This window comes from Mixophyes fleayi, chromosome 3, assembly GCF_038048845.1.
Source record: "Mixophyes fleayi isolate aMixFle1 chromosome 3, aMixFle1.hap1, whole genome shotgun sequence".
Classification (NCBI taxonomy): domain Eukaryota; kingdom Metazoa; phylum Chordata; class Amphibia; order Anura; family Limnodynastidae; genus Mixophyes; species Mixophyes fleayi.
In genome coordinates, this window is record NC_134404.1 from 141,699,378 (window position 1) to 141,726,680 (window position 27,303).

The 27,303-nt window shown below is 37.3% G+C and overlaps 1 protein-coding gene across 1 annotated transcript in view; it reads right to left on the minus strand.

Annotated features, from left to right (window-relative positions):
* Positions 1–27,303, minus strand: part of CSMD1 (CUB and Sushi multiple domains 1) — a 1,526,452-nt gene that overhangs the window by 280,959 nt on the left and 1,218,190 nt on the right. The window contains exons 26-29 of the mRNA XM_075202483.1: positions 27,003–27,205; positions 11,917–12,108; positions 11,146–11,284; positions 4,559–4,746 (exon numbers count right to left, since the gene is read on the minus strand). Of these exons, the coding sequence (XP_075058584.1) occupies positions 4,559–4,746; positions 11,146–11,284; positions 11,917–12,108; positions 27,003–27,205 (722 nt within the window). The remainder of the gene's footprint in view (positions 1–4,558; positions 4,747–11,145; positions 11,285–11,916; positions 12,109–27,002; positions 27,206–27,303) is intronic.

Below are 27,303 nucleotides of genomic sequence, written 5' to 3' on the forward strand. Positions count from 1 at the left end.
GCATGAATTGCCTGAGCGATCAGATCTGCAGTCGTTAATAAAACCTTTGTAGATAACACATTGGTCGGAAAATACTTCAGCGTTTACCTAGCCTAAGTGTTCAGGTCACTCTAGATTAACTCTCTTATAGTGCCTTCTCACATTTAACACCAGGCTAATAAGTGTTAGGAAAAAATGAACTTGTCCTTATATAAAATCCAGCGTCCTTCACCGCCCCCTATGTTTATGTTCCTGTGTTTTCAAAACTCAGCTACACTTAGCTTTTCAAAATGGTCACTCATTTTGTTTTCATTAAAAACAGAACTGTATAGCGGAACGGAAGCACGAATGAGCGCTTCTGAGGGAGAAGACGTGGAGGGGAGGGCTGTCCCGCCTGCACCTGTCGCCATATCTATCTCTCCTACATGCTTATCCTAATGCGCCCTCTCAAAGAGGACTCCTTGTTTTCAGCCATCAACATGGTAATACATCAAGATTAAAACCCTACTACATTTTTCGTTCATGTTTTTTTTTGCTTTAGAGAACAACTATTCTCTAATATTCCAAAATTATTTCAGTATATAAATCCCTGTGTCACAATTTTGCTCCCTTAAAAATTTTGCGGCTGCCCCTAAACCCCCACCCCGTAAAAAAGCCTTGCACTCTAGGCTGCAACCTAGTCAGTCTATTGGATAATCAGGCCCTGTTGAGAAGACCTGCTTTGGTTGAGAACATTAATGGGCCAGTTTGGGCTCCCAAACTTTTCAAAGGAATAGGTGGTTTAACTTCTGTCAGCCTCCCAGTCCTGCTTTAAATAAAACAGTGCCAGAGTCATCAGATAAATTGCAATTGGTCCCACTATGGTCTGTGTCAGCAGTAGTGGCAATATATAAATACCAATGTGGACTGGTGTCTTTGTATACCAGGGCTAACTCTTACTCTCAGTATTGCCCTGTCCGTAAATGATAAGCTTATCTTCTATTTGTTTGTCACACTAATTATCCTGGAAACTTGGAAAATGATTTTTACAGTTTTCACTTTTTTTTCCCTGTTTTCCTATTTCTTTTGGATGCAATGGCCTTCCATCGACCCCCTTCCCCTCCTGGCCGCATCACTTTTCAAAGGTAAATGTTACTATATTGCAAGAGATGTAAGTTTTTTGAGCTTTTGAATTAAATAGGATAATATGTTTTTTTTTCTTTTCTTTTTTTCAGTTTTCCTTTCTTTCGTTCTCTTTTCTTTTTTATTTTTCAGAAGTAAAAATGTAAAACAGTACAGTTCTAAGTGTCGTGAACATAGAGAACTTATAGTTATTTATAAGGGATAAATTATAACTGCAGTGTAAATATGTTATATCAAATGAATCCATTGAGAAGTTTAGCTACTAAAGTGTAAAATGTGAAGACAGAAAGTCTGATGTAAATGTATTTGATTAGAAGATAGGACTGTCACCTGTGGCAGCTTCAAAGAGCTCTTGTTGTGATATATATCCTGACACAAGTTAGTTTTTGGACTCCTGAATAGATGTTAGGAGGCCAGTCACAGCTGGACATCCTTGCAGCCCAAGGCAGCATTTTGAAGGCATATACAGGTATATAGAAATATGAGCTTCAAAGAAAAATGTCTTAATAGTTCATATTTTGGAAAATCTAGGTGCCACTCCATACTGAGGAGTAAAAATCACACCAGGGTTGTGAATGACAGGTACGGGTGGTATTCGGGAACAGCTAAAATCACATATCTTTGGAAAAGTTTTTTCACATTGTCAAAAATTCATCATGTTTGGTATCAAAAGATGGACAAAGATGGGATTTATTAATAATAAAATTGGGTCTGTGTGACGCTCCACAGAAACGTTAGGTCACATAGTAGAATTGGGTATGAAATCAGGCAGCATGCAAATGGTGATTGAAAAAAGTATCACATACACAAACCCTGGGGGCAGAGACAGGTGTCGAAGTGTCTTTAAAAAACTGAGACCAGTTATAACAAATCATTAGACTTTTTGGGAAATCAATTCACAATGATAAGCTGTCCATCTTCCTTGCCAATTTCCCATGGCACTGAGTATGCAATTCATATAAGTGACACTCTGAAGGTAACCCCTTTTATTTTAAACTGTATTGCTTGTGTATGTCAATCTATTAATTGTTTATTCATTATTTTTCTTTATTATCTGAATGCCCTGTACTTTTGTATATTAAATCTATAATTTAATATGTGGTGTCCTTGATACTCTAACGAATCCATTAGCCTGTTAAGAAGAATATAGCTCGACCAAGTTAACCCTTTGAATGCGAGTGCTTGATTTGATGATACATTTGATTAACAAGCTTAGTCGGTGCTTGTATTTACATTTGTGTAACAGTCTGGAGGTGTGGAGAGTTAACCCTTTGTTTGCTGGTGTGGGTCTTGCTAGTCTGTGATACAAATATACAGGATAAGCGCTCCAATTCAATTGCTCACTCCCAACCTGAGACAAGCAGCTCTTAGGGAGAATTTCCCAAAATCTGAACAACATATGTGAAAAGAAAAACCTATAGCGTTCAAATATCAGACCAACATAAAAATAACAAACGAACAATGAAAAAAGCAGACATGAAAATCAAATGAGCAATATTGTAATAATTGGCCAATAAGGTGCAGGAATGGCGATAAATCTGCTTGATTATAACATATATTCATGCACTCAAAGTTCAGTGGTAGTCAGGATATCAATGCTGACTACCCCGACATCAGGATTCCTAAGGCCTGCTTCCCGACCATCACCGATGACGACTCCTCTTCACACCGACTTCAGCCAATGATGATGAATTAAGAAGGCAGCTTCGCTTGATGACATCATTTATCATGCCGACGCAATTATTGCTGTTGTTAAGGGGGTAATGTAAGTATGCACCCATGTACAATGTAGAAGCCTTTGTAAACTACATTAGACATGGGTGCATACTTACATTACCCCCTTAACAACAGCGATAATTGCGTCGGAATGGTCAATGACGTCATTAACTGCAGCCGCTTTTTTACTTTATCATCATTGCTGAAATCGGTGTGAAGAGCAGTCGTCATCGGTGAAGGTCGGGAAGCAGCCCTTCGGAGTCCTCAGGTCGGGCAAGTCTTGTTGAGGTTCTCAGCATCGATATGCCGTACCCCACCCTCATAATTTGTATCCAAGGTTGTATTATTAAACTTGTAAGATCTTGTTATAAGCCCTAGTGATTAGACACTAAATGTCACGTAATGACTGAACCAAGTCTGGATGAATGTAGCCAAAAAGGTAGCAGTGAGAAGCACTTGCCGAGTACGTTAGAAGGATGTTGGTTTTGAAACTCAATATGTTAAGCTCTGCGACCTCTCACAATGACAATACTTCTGATGATATACTGAATGAAGGGACCCGATCCCCGGAACATGAGCCTTGCAGAGTCATCCCCCGATGAAACGTTCCTGCTGGTGCAATGGTTTCCCAATGATCGATCTCCGACCGAAAGACAATCCCAAAGAGAGGCCAAGGGGAGTCGTCAGATAAATGCAACTTTATCGGCAAACAAAGAAAATAAGTACTGACATCTAAAGCATAGAATAGCAGACATCAATGGATATGAAATAACATATATTGCAATTTGCGGTCTTTCTCAACGCGTTTCATTCCCATAATTAACTTTATCAAGAGAGATAAAGTTGCATTTATCTGACCACTCTACTTGGTCTCTCTTTGGGATTGTGTTTCGGTCGGAGATTGATAATCGGGAAACCATTGCACCAGCAGGGACGTTTCATTGGGGGAGAAGGCTCATGTTCCGTGGATCGAGTCCCTTCATTCAGTATATCATCGGAAGTATTGTCATTGTGAAATGTAACAGAGCTTACTTACCATATTGAGTTTCAATACCAACATCCTCCTAACATACTCTGCAAGTGCTTCTCACTGCTACCTTTTTGGCTACATTCATCCAGACTTGGTTTACTCATTACGTGACATTTAGTATCTAACCACTACAGCTTATAACAAGATCTTACAAGTTTAATATTACAACCTTGGATACAAACTTTGAGTGTATGATTACTTGCTAGTCTGTGAGCAGCTAGAAGTCTTGTGGGACAATATATTGGGGGTCCTATTGCTCATATTCAATAGCTGGTGGCAAACCTGAAGTGTGTGGGGGTGTGAGCGCTGTTTGGGGGCGTTTCAGTAGGGCTATAACCTGTGTGATAGGTAGAGAGAGACTGCGGGCTGGAATCTTGTGTGACCTCATACAGCAATCACCCCAAAGTCACGGCAGCTGGGAGCGTGTTTGTGACACTATGTATCGTATATTAATGAGAGTATAATATGCTTTGTGTATCTTGATATTTTTTTGCAAAAAAAGAATGTTTTAACATCCCAAAATGAACAGGTTAAAACTGCATATCTAGGGGATATTTATCCAACATGTTTAATACCAATGTTCTGCACTTGTGAGCTAAAAAGAAGCGCTGTCTATACTGGCATACAGTAAATGGGCTAGAATTAAAAAAAGATCAATGGATGATTTGACTTTTACAGTCACACAATGAACAGAAATGATCATATAACTACCTTTATATTCAATGGCGAACCCAGACATGCCAACTGATGCATCACTGCGAAATGCCAGAAACAGTCTGTCCCCACTGCTTTCTAATCTTTCTGGTGCATGGGAGCCCTGAAAACTTCCAATTATAGGGCTGTTGGAGCTCTCGCCTTCATATATATGAAGAAAATCATAACTGGGTTCCATGTTAAAACTGAACAAAGACATAAAGAAATGCTGATTATTGAATGTTATTTTTACTTCAAAGGCATGTGAAATCTAAAATTATATTAATATTTAGTTTAATACAGGTTTTCATCTTATTAATTACATTAAAATGTGTAAACTATTATTAAAAGAATTCTAGATTTTACAGTGCAGACAAAAGTATTACCATCCAAATAACACCAGACATATCTAAATGATATGCAATGCCCCAAATATTTTGTGATTATTACAGTTTTCAATATTCAGGCATAAAATAGTCTTTGAAATGGTAAAGCTGGTTGACTGAATATTTTATCTTTAACAGTGATATCAAGTAATTGAAAAAGTGTGAATGCAATATTACAACGCTAAAAGTAAACAAGTAACAATGTGGTTATGACACACTCTGCAAAATACATTTTTGATGAAAAAGAACTGTCTGATTAAATATACAGAAAATATGCTGAAGGAAGCAAGACCATGTATTAGCTTTATGTTTTGTAATTTAAATAACTTAGTGGAGCATACAATTAGATTGTATCTCACGGAAGGTGCAGATAAGCGTTAAATGTTAATAAAGGGAGAGACACAACAGGTCTGTTGGCTCTTGAATAAATTAATATTGCCCTAATTCTTAGAAGATGAAAACCAATCTGGAAGTGTCCTCATTATTGTTCCCTCCAGCTGATGTTAGAACAGGTATATAAAACCTGAACCGGAACTTAACTGCATATGCGATATGTTGTGATGGTTTAATGCCATTGTTTCTTAGAAATTCATTTATTTTCTTGAAATCTGACCTTTAGCATATTTTTAGTATTTTAATTAAACAAGTGTAATAAACGCATTCTAGAAAAGCCTGACGACTGTATTGCAAGATCTAAAATTTAGTTATCTGTAGCTTTTACTAAAACTTAAAAGTATGATTGGTTGTTGCAGATATTGTCAGAACAATAAAAATGTTAGCCAATGTCTGGTCAGTGAGAGCAAGAGAATGGAGCTTTATGTATCATATAGAGAAAATTATCAGGGTATCAATCAAGAATTTGGAAACACCCTATTGAAAGTCAGCAATTAATCAGATGAGTGAAGTGCGCTTGGATCCTGTAGTTATTCCTCCAAAACTCCTCCTCCTTCATCTCCCCTAGCAAGGGATGAAGGCACAAGCTGCGGCGTGTCACAATTAATACCTAATTAATCAAGATTTGTAACAGCAAAAGTAGTAGTAGTAGTAATAATAATAATAATAATAATAATAATAATTGCACAACAAAAGCTAAAAGAGTATTATACAATTAATTTGCTTTCGCATCTCATCCAATGTTTAAAAGCCTAAAATTAACCATTTTGGTATTAGTAAATGTGGAGGAATAAGCAAATGCAATCTTCCAGAACTTTTTTTGTCACTTTCAACCTTCATAGCCAATACCGAACAGAGTGATTTTATAGTAAAGTTACACCCTATAAAAAGGGGGCAGTGATTGAAAACGGTGCTGACCAAGTATTTACATGAACAGTTTGGCAAAAAAATTATAATTACACAGACAAAAAAGTTATTTAAAAATGATGTCATACAATCTATACAATTACATTGTTAGGCAATATGGAAATATAAAAAATAGTTGACCAGCCTTCATCTAAAAGGACAAATAATAAGCAACGGTACTAACACCAAACATTGACATTTTAAGTCATATGGGAAAATCATTACTAAAATTACATGTTTGATATTGAGAGGAGTAGACAATTCGGAAAGGATGCATGCATTTGTCCATGACACTAAAATTATTGCATAACTTTACACAGTTCATAGTTCACATGTTCTCCCTTTTGGCGTAGTTAGTTTTGACAATTTAGGAGTCAATTTGCACCTCAACAAACCATGTTACAATGGAAAGGGTGCAAATTAATGTATTTTTTTTGCACGCAAGGAAAATATTTGCTGCTTTTTCATGTGGCACACAAATACTTGATAGTTTATTTTTACACTGAAATTTAAAGTTGATCTAGGACATGTCCTGTCCCAAGTCCTGAGTCATTGAGGAGAGCAAAGCAAATAAAAAGGAGTAACTTTGCACCTTTGCAAAACCAAGTTGAAGGGGGAGGTAAATTTAAAATGTGGGGACAGATTTATAGTTGGGGTAGATCAACTTTACATTTCAGTGTGAAAATAAAGCTATTAAGTATTTGTGTGCTGCATGAAAAGCAACCAGTATTTTTCTTACATGCAAAATAATAAACTGATTTGCATCCCATTGTAACAGGTTTGTCCAGGATCAAATTTACTCCTTTTTTGCCTTACTTTCCTTAATGAATTAGGCCCATAATTGGTACAAGGCATGTCATGTCAACTTTGAATTTCAGTGTAGAAATCAAGTATTTATGTGCTGCATGAAAAAAACAGCCAGTATTTGAATTGCATATAAAAGAATAAATTTGCACCCCTAGCATTGTAACATGGTTTATCCAGGAGCAAACCTACTCCTTTTATTGCTTTGCTTCTAACTCAGCATCAGGCCCATAGGGTGCAAATGTAATCTGCAAAGTTCAATAAAATTATACAATTTGAAAAGAAACACCTGTTTTCATCAAGATTATTACATTCAATATTAAGAAAAAATTATCATTGTCATTTTTTGTGCTACATGTGTGGTCTTTTGAATTTTGCCATACTGCAACTGCAATTAATTGTATGCATATTGTCATGTCTTGTTATGCAATATGATTTTCTAATAGAAGGAGCTCCTGTCTAGTTTGGTATGTCAAAGTTAACAGTTACTAAACATTTAAGTTCAAGTCTTTCCACTTAAATGTGCCAGTTCAAATTCTTTATGGATGAATTTAAAACCCTTATACCTAAGCAACAATTAAAGGGCCACCAACTCTAACATATATGCAGCTCTCACAAATCACACCCTTAGTTTCAAAACTTCATGAAAATTTTGTATCTACTTAAATAATATACTAAAATAAATAATAATATACTTAAATAAATATATAATGATGCTTTAATTACCTTATCTTTATTTTACCAGAAGCTAGGAATATAACAGGTATGCAGACTTTTACATTATTAGCTGTTTCTCCTGCTTACTTGATCTCACATGGGTAACAAAATAATGGATTACTAGTCACTGACTATTGCCTAGTCCTGATCTGAACTTCAAAAGCAGATATTGTGCTAAACACTGGACATACTTTTCCCTATAAGTGATAGCTTTATTATGTGGGTTGTATACAGGATAATCGTAAAAGGATACAATAAGCTTCTACCATCTTTTTTATAATCAACATAATCCTGAGGATGTGGCATCTGTAGATCCATTAGGCAGTGGGACCAAGTACGGTTCTGGTAGCATCTATAAATGGAAAAAACATAAGTAAAAAGAAATAGGCAATAATTTTTTACTGTTATGCTAATTACATTAATATATATGCATTGTATACCTTTTTTCATACTAAAATGAAATAAGTTACACCATTATATATATGAAAATTGGTTAATGTACTTCATTTTTAAATGGCTACAATTTAAAACACAGGTGTCTGTGTGTGTGTGTGTGTGTGTGTGTTTGTGTATGTGTGTTAGGGAATTTAGACTGTAAGCTCCAATGGGGCAGGGACTGATGTGAATGAGTTCTCTGTACAGCGCTGCGGAATCAGTGGCGCTATATAAATAAATGGTGATGATGATGATGAGGTGTCTATGTATTAAGGCGCTGAAAAAAACTACTTAAATTCCAGCAGGCAATTCTAAAATAAGAGTGTACAGGGTGCAGTTTAGTAATATACAAGTCTCTAGTTCTTCTGTTGCTTAAAACCTCTAACACATGTACTATAATGTGTTAACCACATCACTGCTTCTATTTAGTCAGTGGCTAGCTGATTCAATAGCAATTGATGTTTATACTTTATTGAATGTTTTATACATTATATAATAAAATTATTGATATCAATATCCACAAATCTCTACACAATTTTGTTATAGCACAGAGAGCTCATTTGCACCATTTTTTGCTATTTAGTTTCTGCACTCATGGTTGTCTGGAATGAAATATTTTTATATTGTCAAAAACGTCAGGAATCTCTGTTTTTTTCAAGTCTATGGCATTCAAACATATGAAATGTTATATTCATAAAATTCGAAAACAGAGATGGCGCTGCCGATCAACAATCTTAAACTCAAAAAGAATAGATTCCTATACATGGAATGAGCTGATCTTAAATGGATATTGCACGTATTTGGCTTTAAGAAGATGATACATCTTTGATATACAATGCGATGTTACAATCAATATTCTGTGAGTGCATTTACAACAGGGGTGTTGAGTTGCTCACGTGGTGGTATTGATTACTAATATTAATCACCTAAGAGAAGAAGATTACTTTGAGAGCATATCTGTGAATTATTATTATTATTTACAGTATTACACTATGTTGTTTCTTCGTTTTGTTTTTTTTATATCTATATCTCGTGGGAGGAAGATTTAAGAAAACTTGATGTCACAGACTTTTTGATCAATTAGAAATTGGACTACACAAACGTTGGCATGATTGTACATTTTGGGTATTGTAGATTTGAAGTTTTGCTGTTTTTGTAGTTTCAATACTTTTCACAGAGAGTTTGATTTTAGTTCACATTTATTACACTTTTTTGAGTATATTCTTTTTGAGTATAAGATTGTTGATTGGCAGTGCCATTTCTGTTTTCAAATTTTATGAATATTGTTTGATTTTTGGCTTTATGGATCAGAAGCCAGAAAACAGAGGGCAGCTCCTTATTGTCAGTGCTAATACACTAACTTATTTTATTCTTCTTTTAGGAGGTGTAATGTTTAGCTATTTCTGTTAGAATGAACTTCTGAAGATAACAGCATTTTTCCAATTATCAATAAAAAATGGTAACGGACCACCTTAACTCACTTTAGTGTTATGGGTATTACTAATCTAAAGAATTCTTTCCATGGGCAGTGGATACGAAGTCACCACCTCAGATATAATTTTGCTTATGATTTATTAGAAAAGTTCCTTTGTAAGAACTACAAACAAATAATAACCGAACACTGCTAATTATACTATTTCTTTAGGTGGCATGCGCTGAACTCTTAAATAAAACCGTAAGCATATGGATATTTTACCTGATTCATTTTGACATTTCTGAAGGTTGTTCAAGTTCTTCTGTTTCCAGTCAACCATCTTCTTAGACTGTCACAAATTCATGCTGAGGGATAACTGATTTACTTTAGTACATTTATGTCTGTGGCCCTTACTTGCAGGGCCTGCTCAATTCACTGATTGATCCATGCTGGAGTCCGCAGTAGTGCATTGCTTCCTCTTTAATTTGTTGATGGATTTACTCCATGGGTATAGAATGTAAGTGATTCAGTGCTGTGAGTGTATGTTCTTTGCATACTGTACTCGCGCAGACAACGGAAACTAGTCAATTAGCCTGAGTACAGCAGCATTACATGGGCAGTCACTCTGAAAGTCTTTCATTCCTGCAGCGAAGGATGCTGGTTCTGAACAGTCAGGAGCATCACATTTATTGAACAATACCGACACAACATTTCACTTCTTTGGTACAGGATACACTTTTCAAAAGACAAAACCAGGGCACTTGCACTCCAATGCAGAGTTCTGTATCCTATATATGACTCATATCCACAAGCCATCACTTAAAAATACATATCAATATCATATTGTACCCAATCATTAACTTTGACATACCACAATAAATGTAATGGCTCCAAATGAACGTTACTATAAATATAATGACAATTTGCTATAGTAAGTTAGGGTAAGTTAGTTATATTTGATAAGACAAAAGAAATACATCTGAAATGAAGATATTTATCAATAAAAACTTTTCAGAACAAAACAAAATAATGTTAAATACATTTATTTTGACCTCAAGTCCTATTTCTTTTCCTTTTATGTTTTGTATAATTCTCGCCACTTTATATTTTTAACTTTGAATTTTATTGTTAATTCTCAACCTGGATTTTAATATTTATTAAAGCAAGAGCTCATTTGGCTTTAGGGAAAAAGAGCCTTAAAATCTTAAACCCCTCTCACCCTTCATCAATAAAGTCTGTGTGGTGTGGTAAATAAAGTTACACTGCAATGTATTTGTAGACAAGAAACTTTTGCTCTTATACTTGTGTTAAATACATCTTGCAGCTTCGCATTGTGTGTATATTTAGCACCTAAGTAATGCTGGAAAGCTAAATAATGTGTTTGTTATTCAGCCAGGAGGCTGCATTGATGGTGTAGATGCTGGTTATATGCTCTGGGGCTTAGTTAGAAAATGTAATTAGGAGCCCAGTGAAGTGACAAATTATGTCATTTTTAGATCTGACATTTTAAAACCTGTTACATGGCTTTGTATTTTCTATATAACGTGTACCTTTTGAATATCAAGGCAATGACAAAGTCTGGATTTACTTTTATTCTCCAGTCACACTCTTTTCCAGGAGGATAAGGCTGAGGGTAGTTTGGTGATAAAATGACACCCGCTGAGCCTGTCAAGTTTCCGCCGCATACAGCTGTCAAAACAAGACAAGAGGAAAAGTCAATCAGATGTTAATCCACACATAACAGAACTTCCATGACAATAACAATTAAACCGTTTGTCTGATACAAAGTAAGCACTGCTTAAACCAATTATCTAAGTGCGCAAACTGTTCAGTCCTGTCATTAACCTTAAATTATTTTAATGCTATGGGAAATTACTCCCCATGAGGGTAAAACATTTTTTCCAGCCATTTAACCTCAGTTACCAAATGTTTGTTTAACAATATGCAGATTAACATCATTAATAATATGAATGTTTTATTGCTACAACTCATGAGCTGATAATATATTTGTAGAGCACACAATACTGAGCATTTTAATAGTGTTAAATGTTTTGTGTATTCTATATTTTAGAATTTATTCTTTATTATGTCAAATCATAAAACATTTTATCTGAACAGAAATGCTCATTGCAAAACAACTATATGTTACCATAACCTTTCTGATAGCAATTGTAGAGAGTAAGCTGTTGGGTCGGCATAGCTGCTTACAGATAATTAGTACTTTATCTACTTTATAATCATAGAGAAATGCAAATGCATTTGCAAATTTACATAAGTATTTTGAAATGCAAAATGATTGTACAGTAAACAATAAACAATACCTATGCAAGTTGGTGGGTCTGGCTGCCAAAAAAAGCGATTATTTAGCTGCACGCATGTACTTTTAGCTTGACCTTGTAAGTGGTACCCAGGATCACACTGAAAATGTATTGTGTCTCCAGGCTCCCTGCTGTCTCCATATCTGGTACCATTTTGAGGAACTCCAGGATCATTACATGTCGACGCAACTGAGGCTGCAGGGAATAATCACATTTACTAAATGTAGACATATTTTACATGCTATTGTACTCAGTCATAAATCAACGAATGCCTTAAAAATCTTAATTACGTTTATGAGTATTGCCATATAGATTTAAAAGTAAAATGTTTCTATTGACATTTTCATGCTCTTCAATTTTTTCAAATGATTGAGGTGTGTATAATGTTAAATAATGCATGTTATATGTGAATCCTTGACATCAAGAGTTTTATATATACACTGAACAAGTCATGAGATTTAGAACTAGAATTAGAACATCTGCATAAATAGTTATGCAGATGTTCTAATTTATTTATCTGCATACAAAACAGCCATATAGTAGATAATACAACAGACAAGTCACTGATATCAAGCAATCCTCTTGTCCTCTGCAGAGATCTACTTTCCTGTATATTTCAGCATTGAAAGACAATGACTTTTGAGAGACAGAGATTATTGCTGTAGTTAATGACACTACTAAGTGTCATGTAAAGTCTACTTCATCTGCATGTAATTATCTAGATGAGTAATTAAGGACCTCTCCATCTTTATGGCTCTGCATATATTGGTATATTGGAGACCAGTAGTCATATAAAACTACAGTATTCGTAACATATTTAAAGCTCATGATTTGATTAATTTTATTAACTTTTAGATACACATTAATTAATCTAGGTAGTTAAACATTAACAATCACTTTAGGGGCTGAAATCTGTTAGATTTATGTTTCTTTAAAATGTAAATTTGGCACCTAGTGAATCTCTGCCAAAGCTGCCTGCTAATCCTAATGTATTTCATGTCATTATCTCAAGCATGCCTAGAACTAAGTGAAAGTCAATCAAGTCTCCTTGGTTAAATCCCATATATAGCCTTTCACCCATGTCAAAGTTTATCTGTATTACTGTAAACACATCTGCCAGTACCTGTCAAGAAACTACTGCACTTCTTGAAAACACTAGGTCAGAAGAGCATTTCAATGGAACTGTAATTTGTTTCATTTTATACTGTCATCCAGCACAATATTTCTTTGTGTCAGTCATATTGACTTCACCTTAGGATGTTTTTGGTAAGAAGACATTTTTGTCTCATGCTAATTATACCAGGATACTCTGTATTTCTCTGTTAAGTGGTATAGGGTACTTTTGATTTGGCACTGAACAACTGTTACCTGCATTAATATTATAAGTAATCCCAGTATATGTTCAACTTCACCTTAAAATTTGAATAGTCATGAATATATTATATGCATTAAAGTTTATTTCCCTACTTACTTTTACTGCCAATCTGCTAATTGTCTTAAACCAACAGTTACTTATGTAATTAAACAGTATACAGTATCTATCAGTACCTATTTAATGGCATATAATAATTGTGTTTCTAAAGATTGTGTAACAAAGTAACATATACATGAAATCATATTAAACCATACAGTATTTGAATTTGTTTAATATTTTAAAACGAAAATAATACACAGCAATTGCCATGCTTTATGATGTTTTATCCACACTGAATTAATTTATTTAGTGGTGAATTATTGTAACCCTGGATTGGTTTTGTTATTATATTAACATATTAACATAACAATGGCATCTAATAATATACATAATGAATGGAGAAAGAAAGTGTAGCAATATAAGCATGTAAAGAGAAAAATAATGTATTTAAATGTTTATTTTTGCACTTTTCTTTTACTTTGACTGTCCACTAGTTTGCCACCAGTATTAATGGTGTATTCTATTATATTCATATATATATATATATATATATATATATATATATATATATATATATATATATATACACACATACATTTATATTGGTATTGATATGCAAACAAGCAAGATCAAAATTCAGAAGGAAGATGACTTGCACCCTCAATCTGTTTCTCTTCTTTCAATTTTTTACTGAAATTAAAAGATAATTTCACTTTATCAATGGAAAAATTGACCTTAACTATGGGGGTCTCTCCTCTGAGACAACAATCCAAGGGATCTTTGAATAAATTGGGGTCCCTTTATTTGGAGTGGGCTACAAGCAGACTCCTGTGTGGATTCTACCTTCTGCTCAGGTTATTTCACTGCTTTTGTCCATTGATGTAATGGTCCCAGTGATAATAATTAGTGCTAGGTCTCTGAGCTTTGACAGATGATGACTTGGGCCAGAGTTGGGACTGACATTGGGTTCTATATGTGGACCATTCCAGATCAGGTCATTCTTTGCAGGGCCCCATTTTAACAGGGATTCCTGCAGTGGAGAGGATAGTGGCCCTAGATAAATGACACCCATAATTAAAGTAATGGTAGTGGTCAAGGTGGGGGTGTATATGGCGGTATGCCACACTGCCACTTCTCCTACTGCTTTCATTGTAAAACTATCAAATTCCTTTCACTTACATTCCTATATATACAGTATATATACATATCCACATTCCACATCCACTACTGGCTAATGGCAGCTTGAGGCTGTTAGGAGTTACTTTTTTTAAAGTTTCAACTGAAAAGGTGGTATTATCCTTCAAGTGCCGTTCTTTGTAAATGCTGTTTCCCTTTTTAATTTATACCTGAGCTGGCTTTAACAAGTCTAGAAGTTCTCCCAGTAATGTTACTGTAACTTGGTACAAACATCTAAATAATGTTGCTTTATCTACCCAGCTTTTGCATATTACTTGGTTAAACACGTAGGAATCTAGGTTATATAATTGCTGTATTGTACAGTTGACATACAAATATATTGGAATATTGGTGGAAAAATAATGCATTAACATAAAAAAAAGCTATGAAAGAGGTCTGTGGAAATACAGAAACAAAGAAGTTTTTTTATTTTAGACTGAACTATGTGACATTGGGAAGTAACCTAAATATGAACATTGTTGTAAATATGTCTTCCCAGAGCCTAATGAATACATCCTTGTATATTTTAATTTGATTGTGGTTTTGTCATTCATACTTTATTTCTTCAATTTATTCTACAGGCCCAGATATTGCAATCTCTTTTGAGTTTCTTTGCCACCATTTTTGGAGGTCACATCACGTCTATACTATTTCTACTTTGAGTGGGTAAATTAATTTGGCATGTTGAAATTGTTTTTTACATGGTGCTTTAAATATATAAGTATAAATATTGAAATTCATTTGCATTTGAAAAGATTAAAGAGCTATTTGCATGCTAAGATAACTTTAGTAGCCTTGTGCTTCATATAGAAATTGTGCAATTAATTAAACATTGAAGCAGATTTTTTTCTCTGCAGGGATATTAGGAGTGTTTAAAGTGTGCACTAATTCTGTTGATTAGACACAGTACAGAATTTCTCTCCCAGGTGACCTCATTCTCATCACTGTTAGCAGTGACTTTTCACATCACTTGCAAGAGAAACTACTATGCTCAATTTTGGTCAACACAAATAAGTAATTGATATTACAAGTTACTGAGCTGTATTCCAAAGTCAACACACAGTATGACCTCCATTGTCAATGTATTTTGATAGAACTAAAGTAAAATCAATAAAAATATGAATTCAAGTACTTCATCTTCCATGTCTCTTTCAGAGGAAAATATTTAAATTATTTATTGTGAAGCTCTCTGACATATATTTTATTTGAGTTTGGTTCAGTAGTTGCTTCTAAACTTGCTTCTAAAGGTAAAATTGACAAATAAACCATAACATTTTTATATGGTAAATTTATTGCATGTAGAATCCATAGGTGCAGGTGGTGCTGCTTTGACTACATATCATAATTTCGAAAGATATGATAAATTGAGGATATAACTTCAAAGGAAAAAGAGGTTACTGTCGCACTGATTAGGGAATAACCCTCTAATAGAGAATCTTAGAATAATTCTTATCTGATCTGGAGGGGTGCTACCAATAACATGTTTACTATAATTCTAACAGAAAAAGGAAAGGCTAGAAGTTATTTGTGGTGCACATTCATTCCCATATCTCAATTATTAGGCACAACATTAAATAAAATATAACCTTTATTAGTTTATGATATAAAATTTTTCTCTTAAAATAGCGCGGAATATAATGTGATTGTGTGTATAAGTGAGTTAAAACTCTGTGTGCGATGTAACTTCTCTTAATTAGTTAGTGACCAATGCAGTAATAGTCTATAATATATATGCCATCCAAGTTAGACTATACTTTTTATCCCTCAACACTTCAGTATTGATAACAGGGATATGTTATAGTATCTGTAAAGAGTCACAGGGATCATTCGCTGAGACTCTATTAATGGCTTTTTGAGTGAGAATACTGCATACCGATATGTATGTCTTTAGTATCACCTAGGTAAAGCATCTCCTATGTAGAGTATATAGTTCTGCCTACATTGAGTCCTATCAGGTGGACAAATCGGGTTTTCTAGCTGAACCAACACTGCAGTGCTATAGTCTCCCTATTGTGACCCCTCGGTACTGCTAATCACTGCACTATAAAGTGTTGGTGATATGGTTAACACTGCATAACTCAGGTCATATTGTCATGGTCAGAAGTGCAAACAGGCACTGAGTCCTTTGAGAGATAATCCTCAGCAAGGACTCTCAAAGGACTCAGTGACCTGTATCTCTGGCAACGTGGCAGCGTGATAGTTATTGGATCCTGCTGTCCTGTTCCAGCTCAAAGATACCCAGATAAGCATATATCTTAATTTTTAATGTAAGTGTACATCTGTATTTTACTCTGTAATAAATATGTAACCATATGGTATTACACTATGAGAGCCCCTTTTTTCTTCATATAAACGTGGTTATCACTGAGGATATATGAAGTGCCTGTTTGTGATCCTGTAAGTGTTGAGCAATAACACTCCACCAGCCTGAAGGGGAATCAAAGTTACTCTAATCTATGAAGGGACCAACTATACCTACAGATAAGCTTCAAAGTTCTTTTATCTGGTACGCATATTGGTATGGTGCTGGTGGTCTTGGAAATATTTCCTCCTGTGTGTGTTTTTTTCCTTACTGATTCACTCCTAACACCTGAGTGCCTATATCCACTTGGTGATTTAAATTCTGGCTTGTGGTACACCTATCTGTATTGTTGAATACCGTATTATACTATGTGGCGCCCCCTCCTACTTATTTTGTTTTAGATTATTCCAGTCCACCAACTGGCTTCGTGGGAATTTTGGCAGCCTCCTGAACATAGGATATCTACTTCTTCCAAAGGACAATATTTGAATTGGAACTTGTTTATCTTCTCAGAGTTACGCGCTGCACTATCTATTGTATTTGTTTACCTCATATATATATTCATATATATATATATATATATATATATATATATATATATATACATATATATCTAATACAAGTTGGTGGTTGCCGGGGGTGACAGTTGGGAGTGGTTGGTGGTTACCGGGGTGACAGTTGGGAGTGGTTGGTGGTTGCCGGGGGTGACAGAGCGAGAGGAGTGTGATACTCAGGACCGCTGAGAGAGATCCCTGTGTCTAGATAGACATCTGGATAGATGTGGCGATAAAGATGAAGGATGAGGTGATGGAGAAAAATGATGAGGTGGTGACATGTGGACAAAACCACGTTAAAAAAGGGCGCTTACGTCGGGAAGTAACGCTCTTCCCCTGAGGAGGCCTGGGCTAGGCCCAAATGCATGACAAGAACCTTTTTAACACCTTAAGTAGCTTGATTTGACTAGAATGCACGGGTTAACTTGTGTATATATATATATATTCATATATATATATATATATATATATATATATATATATATATAGAGAGAGAGAGAAGGAGGGTGGGAGAGAGAGGGACAGACAGAAATAGAGATAGTATTGTAACTTTTTTTAAAATTTGACTGGCAAACTCCACAAATTCTGCATTCATTGTTCAAGGTTGGCAGAGATTTTCCCACCACCATTAAAAGCAGTAAGAATGTATTAATTTGAACTCAAACGTTTTTGAGACAGTTTGCACATGTTTAAACAGGCTTAAAAAGTTGTACAAGCATGAATATGATTGAACCTGTCTGATATTCTCAAACTGAACTTGATTCTTTAAAATCAATCGTAAATGTTCGAACTTCCGCTGAGTTTTTTAATTGCAGTATTGAAAGGATTGAAAACATGATTGGCATGTGATTTGAGCATCTATAGTCCCTGCCACATCAGGTGAACTTCAGATAAATCCCTTAGAACTAGATTAAGGGCTGCTACCTTGTTCAGGGGGGCTGCTCGACCTACACATCAAAGGAACTAAGGTTAAAACAGGACAATTTTTTGCACCTCTCCCAGTCCCAGCTAATCTTCTTACCACTCTGCTCCAGGTTGGATCAAGGTATAGCTCACAGCACATAGCATTTAGCAAGAAGATTAAGTATATTCTTTCAGCATCATGGCAACATATCACATTTTATTCTTAGTACCATATATAATTTGAGTTTATTACAGTTCACATCAGTACACTGCAGGTTTCAAACTGGTTGAATATTTCCGATATCACTTGTCAAATAAGGTTGTGTAAACCACTCCTTGGTCTGACCAGAGATCAGTGGTGATCAGTGGTGATGTGTGTTGAGTATAATTAAATTCATGTTTGTTATCTACACAAATAATCAAAATTAAACAGTGTGCAATTTCTGTTTATTTTGTACATGATTAGGTGCATAATGAACTAATTTTATAATGATAAGTATCAAGTTATAAATTCACATGAATCATGATATTTTAACTTAAGTATTTACTAGTATGAATAAATTCATATGGCAGTCCAGTATAGCATGGAAGTAGTGCAGCATGGTGGTACAGTGGTTAGCATTGCAACAGTGCAGGGCTTGTGAGTTTAATTCCAACCAGGGCCCTATATGTGTGGTGTTTGTATGTTCTCCCTGTGTTTGGGCGGATTTCCTGGATAATATGATTGGCTGAATACAAATAAACCATGATAAATAACTAAGTAATAGTAGATACCTTGGTTTGATAAATCACAAAAAATATAAAAGTAATATGTTTAATAATAAACAAAAAATGCAATGCAAACGTTACATTCATTTTTTCAATATTAAATTACAAATATTTTTATAGTCGTGCAGCAATTTTTAATTTACTAGATGTACAAATGTTTCTTAAAACAACTGTCCTATGAAATAAGTCTGCAAAGATTCAATAATTGAGTTGACTATAGTATGTAAGAGTGAAGAACTAAATATGGAATATAAATCTCTCAGATAACCCATCATCATCATCATTTATTTGTATAGCGCCACTAATTCCGCAGCGCTGTACAGAGAACTCATTCACATCAATCCTTGCCCCATTGGGGCTTACAGTCTAAATTCCCTACTATAGACACACACAGACAGACAGACAGAACCCAGCTGCTAATTGTTCAGCATGTCAATTAATAATGACATATGGTAGTCAGACTATCAGTCTCTCTACAACTGTAGCTTTAGACTACAAGAAAGGGGGACATTTTAAATACCCTAGTTTATTTTTGGAGGATTACACCCTTTGCCTGTTAATACACAATTTTAGCATCTGAGAGAACAATTGAGAAGCTATATAAGACTAATAAGGTTGCCCACTCCCAATTTTTTGCTATAGAAACCATTGTCTACCTTTACCTTTAACTAGCACTAATACTACTGTCACTGAAAACATTTACCATGCATTCTAATTTCCTTGGAGGTGAATAATTAAGAAATTCACTTGAATAATAAATCAGATCAACAAGAGCCATGTATCCCTTGAATGCGAGAGCACAATATTTATTAGAATAACTAAATATTGTATATTTCCTAAAGGGGTGAAATATTTCAACCTATGCTATGATCATTATCATGTTCCCAGCTTACAGCACTGATTACTGTTGCTTCAAGCTCTGGAAAACATGGCCTCCTGTCCAATAAGTCCTTATGACACATTTAATGTTATCATCAACATCAGCATCACCAATATTTATTTATATAGTGCCAACAAATTCCGTAGCGCTTTATAATCAGTATGTTCTGTGTCCAACAGACTGCTTAGACATAGCTATGTGTGGCTGAATTCTACTTTCCTCACAAAAAATGATAGCAAATAAATTATTTTATAAATGTATTTGAGCCATGAGTCTTATGCATATTAATGTTAATGCAGCAAAGCTATTAAGGTACTGATATTTTTTTATATATGTATCAAATTCACAGGTATGGCTATATCTGTTCATGTGGGGGTTGAAGCTCTGTCCTTTTTACTTGTTAGAAATGCAACATACTGAACATGAGCAAAACATTACTGTCACGAACTGGGTTACTCTGATGGCCTTACCTGCTGGTATTGGCACTGCTACGTTGGGAGGCGCGGAGTCTAACCACGCCTTAGGTCTTCACCAGGTATCCCCGCAAAAAGATTTGAGTTTAGCTGGGTCAAACCGAGCTGGCAGAAACAGGTACCAAAGGATAAGGCAAATGGATAGTAAGGAGGTCGAAGGTCACACCGGAGAGTCAGGTATAGGTCCAAGGGAGAATGCAAAGAGTAGTCAGACCAAGCAGGGGTCAGGAATCCAAATTGACAGATATGCAGGGTAGAAGTGCTGGAGCCTAGGTAACTAGATACTCTGGCACCCTAGAGTGTGGTTTATATACAAGCAGCTAGTAATTCATTGGTGGAAATGGGGTCGGCGGTCAGCTTATCTGACCGCTGACAAGAAGAGCTAATCGGCGTCTCCGTTGCCTAGCATGCGCCTGAGCTTCCGGCTGGATCCCGGAAGTGTTGCTCGTTGCCTAGCAACGGGACAGCTGGGAAACAGAGAAGGCGACCGTCCTCTTGAAAAAGATTTGAGTTTAGCTGGGTCAAACCGAGCTGGCAGAAACAGGTACCAAAGGATAAGGCAAACGGATAGTAAGGAGGTCGAAGGTCACACCGGAGAGTCAGGTATAGGTCCAAGGGAGAATGCAAAGAGTAGTCAGACCAAGCAGGGGTCAGGAATCCAAACTGACAGATATGCAGGGTAGAAGTGCTGGAGTCTAAGATTCCGTGTGGAGAGCCACACTTTATCACCTGGATGAAGAATAGGAATTAATCTATCATGGCGGTCTGCAGTTTGTTTATATCATTGGGAAGCTTTTAACAGGTTTTCCTTGGTTCAGGTCCAGATATGGGCAAAATCCCCAACCAGAGAGTGAGCGGCTGGAACAGAGGGTGCCAACGGAGGGGAAAAATCAGGTAGGATAGGGTGGGAGCCAAAGACCATAAAGAAGGGGGAGGAACCAGTGGAATTATGTATGTGGTTTTTATGGGCAAACTCAGCCCAAGGGAGTAGATTAAACCAATCATCTTAATTACCAGAGGAAAAACAGCGGAGAAATAGCTGGTTTACACGTTCGGTCTGGCCATTGGTCTGAGGGTGATACCCCGAGGAGAATTTTAGGTAAACTCCGAGAACTTTACAGAAGGCTCTGAGGAAACAAGATATAAATTGTACCCCACGGTCCGAAATAATCTCCTGTGGACAACCATGAAGCCAGAACACCTCTTTTATAAAGACTCAAGCAAGTTTAGGAGCAGGTGGTAGGGCTTTTAATGGTATGAAATGGGCTATCTTAGAAAACCTGTCAACATTTACCCAAATGGTATTAAAACCCTCAATGGGGGGGCAAATCGGTAATGAAGTCCATGGAGAGACTTGCCCAAGGACGTACATGAACTGGTAAGGGAAGGAGCAACCCAGAGGGAGGGAGCTTAGGAATCTTGTTTTGGACATATATATCACAAGAGTCTATGAACTCTTTAAGATCAATCCTGAGGGTGGGCCACCAATAGCGTCGGGATAGGAGAGAGAAGGACTTTTTGAATCCGGCGTGGCCAGCGAATTTGGTAGAATGGGCCCAGCGAAGAGCTTTGAGGCGAAGGTGAGGTTCAAGATAGGAACAACCAACTGGAGGAGTCCTGGCATGGGTTAAATCAATTATGCAGGAATGTGAGGAGGTTCAACTGATAGTGCCATATCCAATTCATCAAATAACTGAGAAAGAGCATCCGCTCGACAATTCTGAGAACCAGAGCAAAAGGTAAGTTTCAGGTTGAAACTAGCAAAGATAGAAGACCACCTCGCCTCACGGGGATTAAGTCAGCGAGCATCCCGGAGATAAGTAAAATTTTTGTGGTCCGTGAAGATGGTAACCGGGTGCAGAGCTCCTTCAAGATGGTGACGCCATTCCTCCAATGCTGACTTGGTAACAAATAACTCCTTATCTCCAATCCCGTAATTGTGTTCAGAGGAGGAGAATTTTTTAGAGAAGAAACCACAAGGACGAAGAATACCAAAGGGAGATTCTTGGGAAAGGACAGCTCCGACCCCGACTGAGGAGGTGTCTACCTCTAAGAAAAAAGGTTTCCCTTGGTCCAGTTGAGTTTGGACAGGTGCAGACAAAAAGGCCTTTTTTTAACGAGGTAAATGCGGAGATGACCTCTGGGGACCATACCTTGGGATTCGCTGATCTACGGGTGAGGGCAGTGATGGGAGCTATAAGTGTGGAGAACTGATTGATGAATTGTCTAGAAAAATTGGTGAAACCAATAAAGCATTGAACAGCTTTTAGACTCAGAGGTTGAGGCCAGTTGGTGATAGCAAAAACCTTCTCCGAGTCCATCTGCAACCCTGAGCAAGAGACAATGTACCCCAGAAACGGAATTTGAGATACCTCAAAAATACATTTTTCAAGCTTACAAAACAGTTTGTTTTGGCGTAAGCGAGACAGAACCTCTCTTACATGAAAACGGCGGGAGAGGAGATCGGAGGAAAAAATCAATATGTCATCCAGATATACCACCACGGATATGTAAAGAAGGTCTCGGAAGATTTTGTTAACAAATGACTGGAACACAGCAGGAACGTTGCAAATCCTGAAGGGCATGATGAAAGATTCATAGTGCCCATCACGAGTACTAAAGTCAGTCTTCCATTCATCCCCCACGCGAATCCAGCTTAAATGGTTGGCGCCACAAAGGTCTAGTTTAGAGAAGATCCTTGAACCAATGATTCGATCAAATAGCTCGAAAATGAGAGGGAGAGGATACCTGTTCTTTATGGTAATGGTGTTTAACTGTCGATAATCAGTGCAGGGGCGCAAGATTCCATCTTTCTTCTCCAGCAGGAAAAGCGGATTTTCTGATGAATCCACGCTGTTAATTCTAGGAGATGTACTGAGACATAGCCTGATCCTCTGGAAGGGAAAGAGGGTAGACCCTGCCCCTGGGGATGAGTTTGCCAGGTTGCAAGTCAATGGGGCAGTCCCACGGCCGATGCGGAGGAAAAATCTCTGAGGCAGCTTTGGAGAAGAAAGGATGAATAGGGAGCGAGGAGCTCCAGGTGAGAGGAGAGCATACAACAAGATGTGGGAGAAGTGTTCAGTCCTCTGGGTTTAACTGGAAGCAGACATTTCTTGAAACATTGAGGACCCAAGGAAGTGACATGTGCAGAACTTCAATCAAATTGGGGTGCATGTAGTCTAACTCCTAGAATGGTCTCCCTGTCACCGACTAGGAGGGAGCGTTCTCCGGCCATTTAGGACAGGAAACAAGTAGATGACCAGCCTCTCCACAATAGAGACAGAGATTCTGTCTTAATCTTCTCTCTCACCCCTCAGGGGACAAACGGGAACACCCTATCTGCATGGGTTCGTCCGGAGGAGCTGGGTTGGGGTTCTGAAACCGAGGAGTGAGGTGCGGGACAAAGCATCTGGCCGAGGATCTACCCTATTGTATAGGGAAATGAAGGAATCAAGATCTGCTGGAAGTTCACAGTAAACCAGTTAATCCTTGATGCGATTTGAAAGGCCTTGCCAGAATGTAGTTACCAGTGCCTCATCGCTCCAATTAAGCTCGGAAGCCAGGGTGCGAAATTGGACCGCAAATTGACCTAAAGTCTGGGAACCTTGGCGTAGAGAAAGGAGGCTTGAGGCTGCAGAAGACACTCGACCAGGTTTGTCAAAAATTTTCCGGGAAGCTGCTATAAAAGCAGAGACATTCAGAAGGAGGGGATCATCCCATTCTAATAAGGGTGAGGCCCATACCAGGGCTTGTCCTGAGACAAGGGAAATAATGAAAGCCACCTTGGAACATTCAGAAGAAATGGCTCCAGCGTTACATTCAAAGTGAATGGAACATTGGTTTAGAAATCCCCGACATCTCTTAGGGTCCCCATAGAATTTCTCTTGTGTCGGCAGTCGCAAGGATGATGAAGCAACAGCCACCGGAGCAGAAATAGAAGGACTGACTCCTGACGAAGTGACGACAGCAGTTTGGGCTGGTGGCAAGGAGGCCTGAAGAGAATCCAGACTAGAGTCAATACCTTGAATGCATTGAAGGAGCCTGGCCTGCTCTGCCTCATGTTGTTCAACCTTCTGAGCCAAGTGGAGCAGCAAATCCCGGGCAGAGGGTTCACCTTGGCCTTCAGAGGCCAGAGTATACTGTCACGAATTGGGTTACTCTGATGCCCTTACCTGCTGGTATTGGCATTGCCACGCTTGGAGGCGCGAAGTCTAACCACACCTCAGGTCTTCACCAGGGATCCCCGCAAGGAGATTTGGGTTTAGCTGATGAGACGTGCTGAGACGTGCTGAGACATGCAGGTCTTGGCCCTCCCAGGTATCTACCAGCGAGGTGATGTGAATAATAAGGCAAACGGATAGTCAGGAGTCCGAAGGTCACACTGGAGAGTCATGATAGGTCCAGGGGAGAATGCAAAGAGTATTCAGACAAAGCAGGGGTCAGGAATCCAAATTGACAGATATGCAGGGTAGAAGTGCTGGAGAATGTAGCAGGACCCAAGGAGGTAACTAGATACTCTGGCACCCTAGAGTGTGGTTTATATACAAGCAGCTAGTAATTCATTGGTGGAAGTGGGGTCGGCGGTCAGCTTATCTGACCGCTGACAAGAAGAGCTAATCTGCGTCTCCGTTGCCTAGCATGCGCCTGAGCTTCCGGCTGGATCCCGGAAGTAGTGCTCGTTGCCTAGCAACGGGACAGCTGGGAAACAGAGAAGGCGACCGTCCCCTGCACCTAGTGTGTGTGCGGGGTTGGCGCCTGACAATTACTGCCCAGGTAATTCTAGTCCTGATATCAGTCTAAAGTGGGTATAACATCTACTACTTTCAAATGGGTGTTGTGCAGCAGCTCTTTTAAAAGCTATTTCTGAGAAAATAAACATCAGCACTACTAAAGATCCTACTGTATAACAGCTAACACTGTAATCCATCGCCCAGCTGTCTTGTGCTGAACACAACAAACTGGGGCATATTTAATTAGGTCAGGTTACGCGTGACTGCGCATTTAAGTGTGTCAATATGGTACAGTGAAAGGAGATTTACGGTGTTGCAGTACAGTGGATTTTCTTTTCCTTGGCCGTTCCTGTGCGTAGCCTTGATGCCAGCATCTGATTGAATATGCCCCACTGAGTCAATGGTCTGCCTGCTACCCAGTATTCCGAATTCACAGTTTGTGGGCAGAAGGACTCAGCCAGAGTAACTAACAAAAAGGTGCTGCAGCGAACACACATCACCCAAAAGCAAGCGGTTACTAGTGCTAGTGAATGAGTCAGCTGATACCAGCAAGCTTTCCCTTACAACTGGGGGCACCGCGCAAATGCACCATCCATGCTTAGATTCCCAGAAGGAGTATGACAGGTAACTGATTTTAGGGAATCTCCAAATCTATAAAACTCCATGACAGGGTGGCAAAGTAGTTCCATCCTGTGACACTATTACTCTATAATACCCAAACTATGGTTGTGCTAAGTAGTGCTAAATAGTACTATGTAGTGCTATCATTATTTGGCTATTAGAGGGACAAAAATATAAGCGAGCAGCGGGTTAGATACAAAACACAGTGATCTCATTTAACATGAAGGTCGGCCAGGTAGCTCCTGATTTCACAAGTCTTGTAGTAAATAGGTGTAGCACTTGAAACTGGGCAGTTTGCAATCATAAAACATAGGTAATGAATATTTTACCATGTGTGGTAGAGTGTGAAAAGGAAAAAACATTGATTGGGTGAATTACCTTTAATTCAAATGTTAATATGAATTTTATATAATCTAATATAAACTTGAAAACTGAGATGGTAGCACGGTAGGATGTTTTAGATTTTATTCTGGTCAATAGCAATAATCTACACTTAAAACACTGTAAAACGTAATAAACTTTGAATTCTACCATTCTGAGTTCTTTTAGTTGTTTGAATATGTCACATCAAACTTCACAAGAGCACAGTGAGCCTGTCAGTACATGGTGGGTTTATAATTTTATGAGTACTCATGGATATTTTATACAAGCCTGGAACCGGCTCCTCCAATACATTTATGTAGTGATATGTGTATATAAAACCAGCTACTTAGATTGTAACACGATGTCTGTTGACAGTTCGCCACCACAGTAAATTTAATATATGTAATTCCCACAAATTATAGGACATTTTTTTTAGTCCAAACTCAGTTTCTGATTAAATAGTAATTAAGCTGTAATGAAAAATATGTAACTTGATTTCAATTAATCTAATTGAACAAATCAGTTTGGATCTACATTTTTTACATGCTGTGTTGAATTGAAATGACAATGATCCCTTAATAGCCCATAAATTGAGTCACCGCATAGATGACATAATTAAAAACAGGAAAATAAAGGAAAAAAAGTTTGCAAGCTGAACTATGGTTCCAAAAGAAGGTTGTTTTTGACAGTTACTATGAATATTTATTCACAACGTTGCATATTAAATAAATGTAAAGATAGGACTTGGAAGAATGTTGTGCAGTTAATTTGAAAAGAAAATCTATATGCATTTGTGTGCTTCATGTAGATGAAAACACTCAAGGGTAAGTATATAAACAGGGACATTTCCATGCAACGCAGACACCAAATCATGTTAAATTTATAATGTAGCCTGTTATACCCACTTGAAAATTGTATGGAAAAACCAGACTTGCTGATGAAAAAATCACTATCAAATTGTAATGTCAAAGAGTTGAATGTGCTGTGAATATCCTCGGGGAGAGAAGAACCACTCCACTCTTTTAGGAGAACATTGCTGTCTACAGGTCCATCCCATACCTTAAGGATGTCATGTGAGACTTCAGTGTCAAAAACTATAAAGTGAAGACTGAAAAAAAAAACAGACAGTATATATAGAGGTAAACAATAAAATATTCATTGTTCTGTCGCTTAAAATATAACATTGAGGTGGAAAGTAGAGAAGAG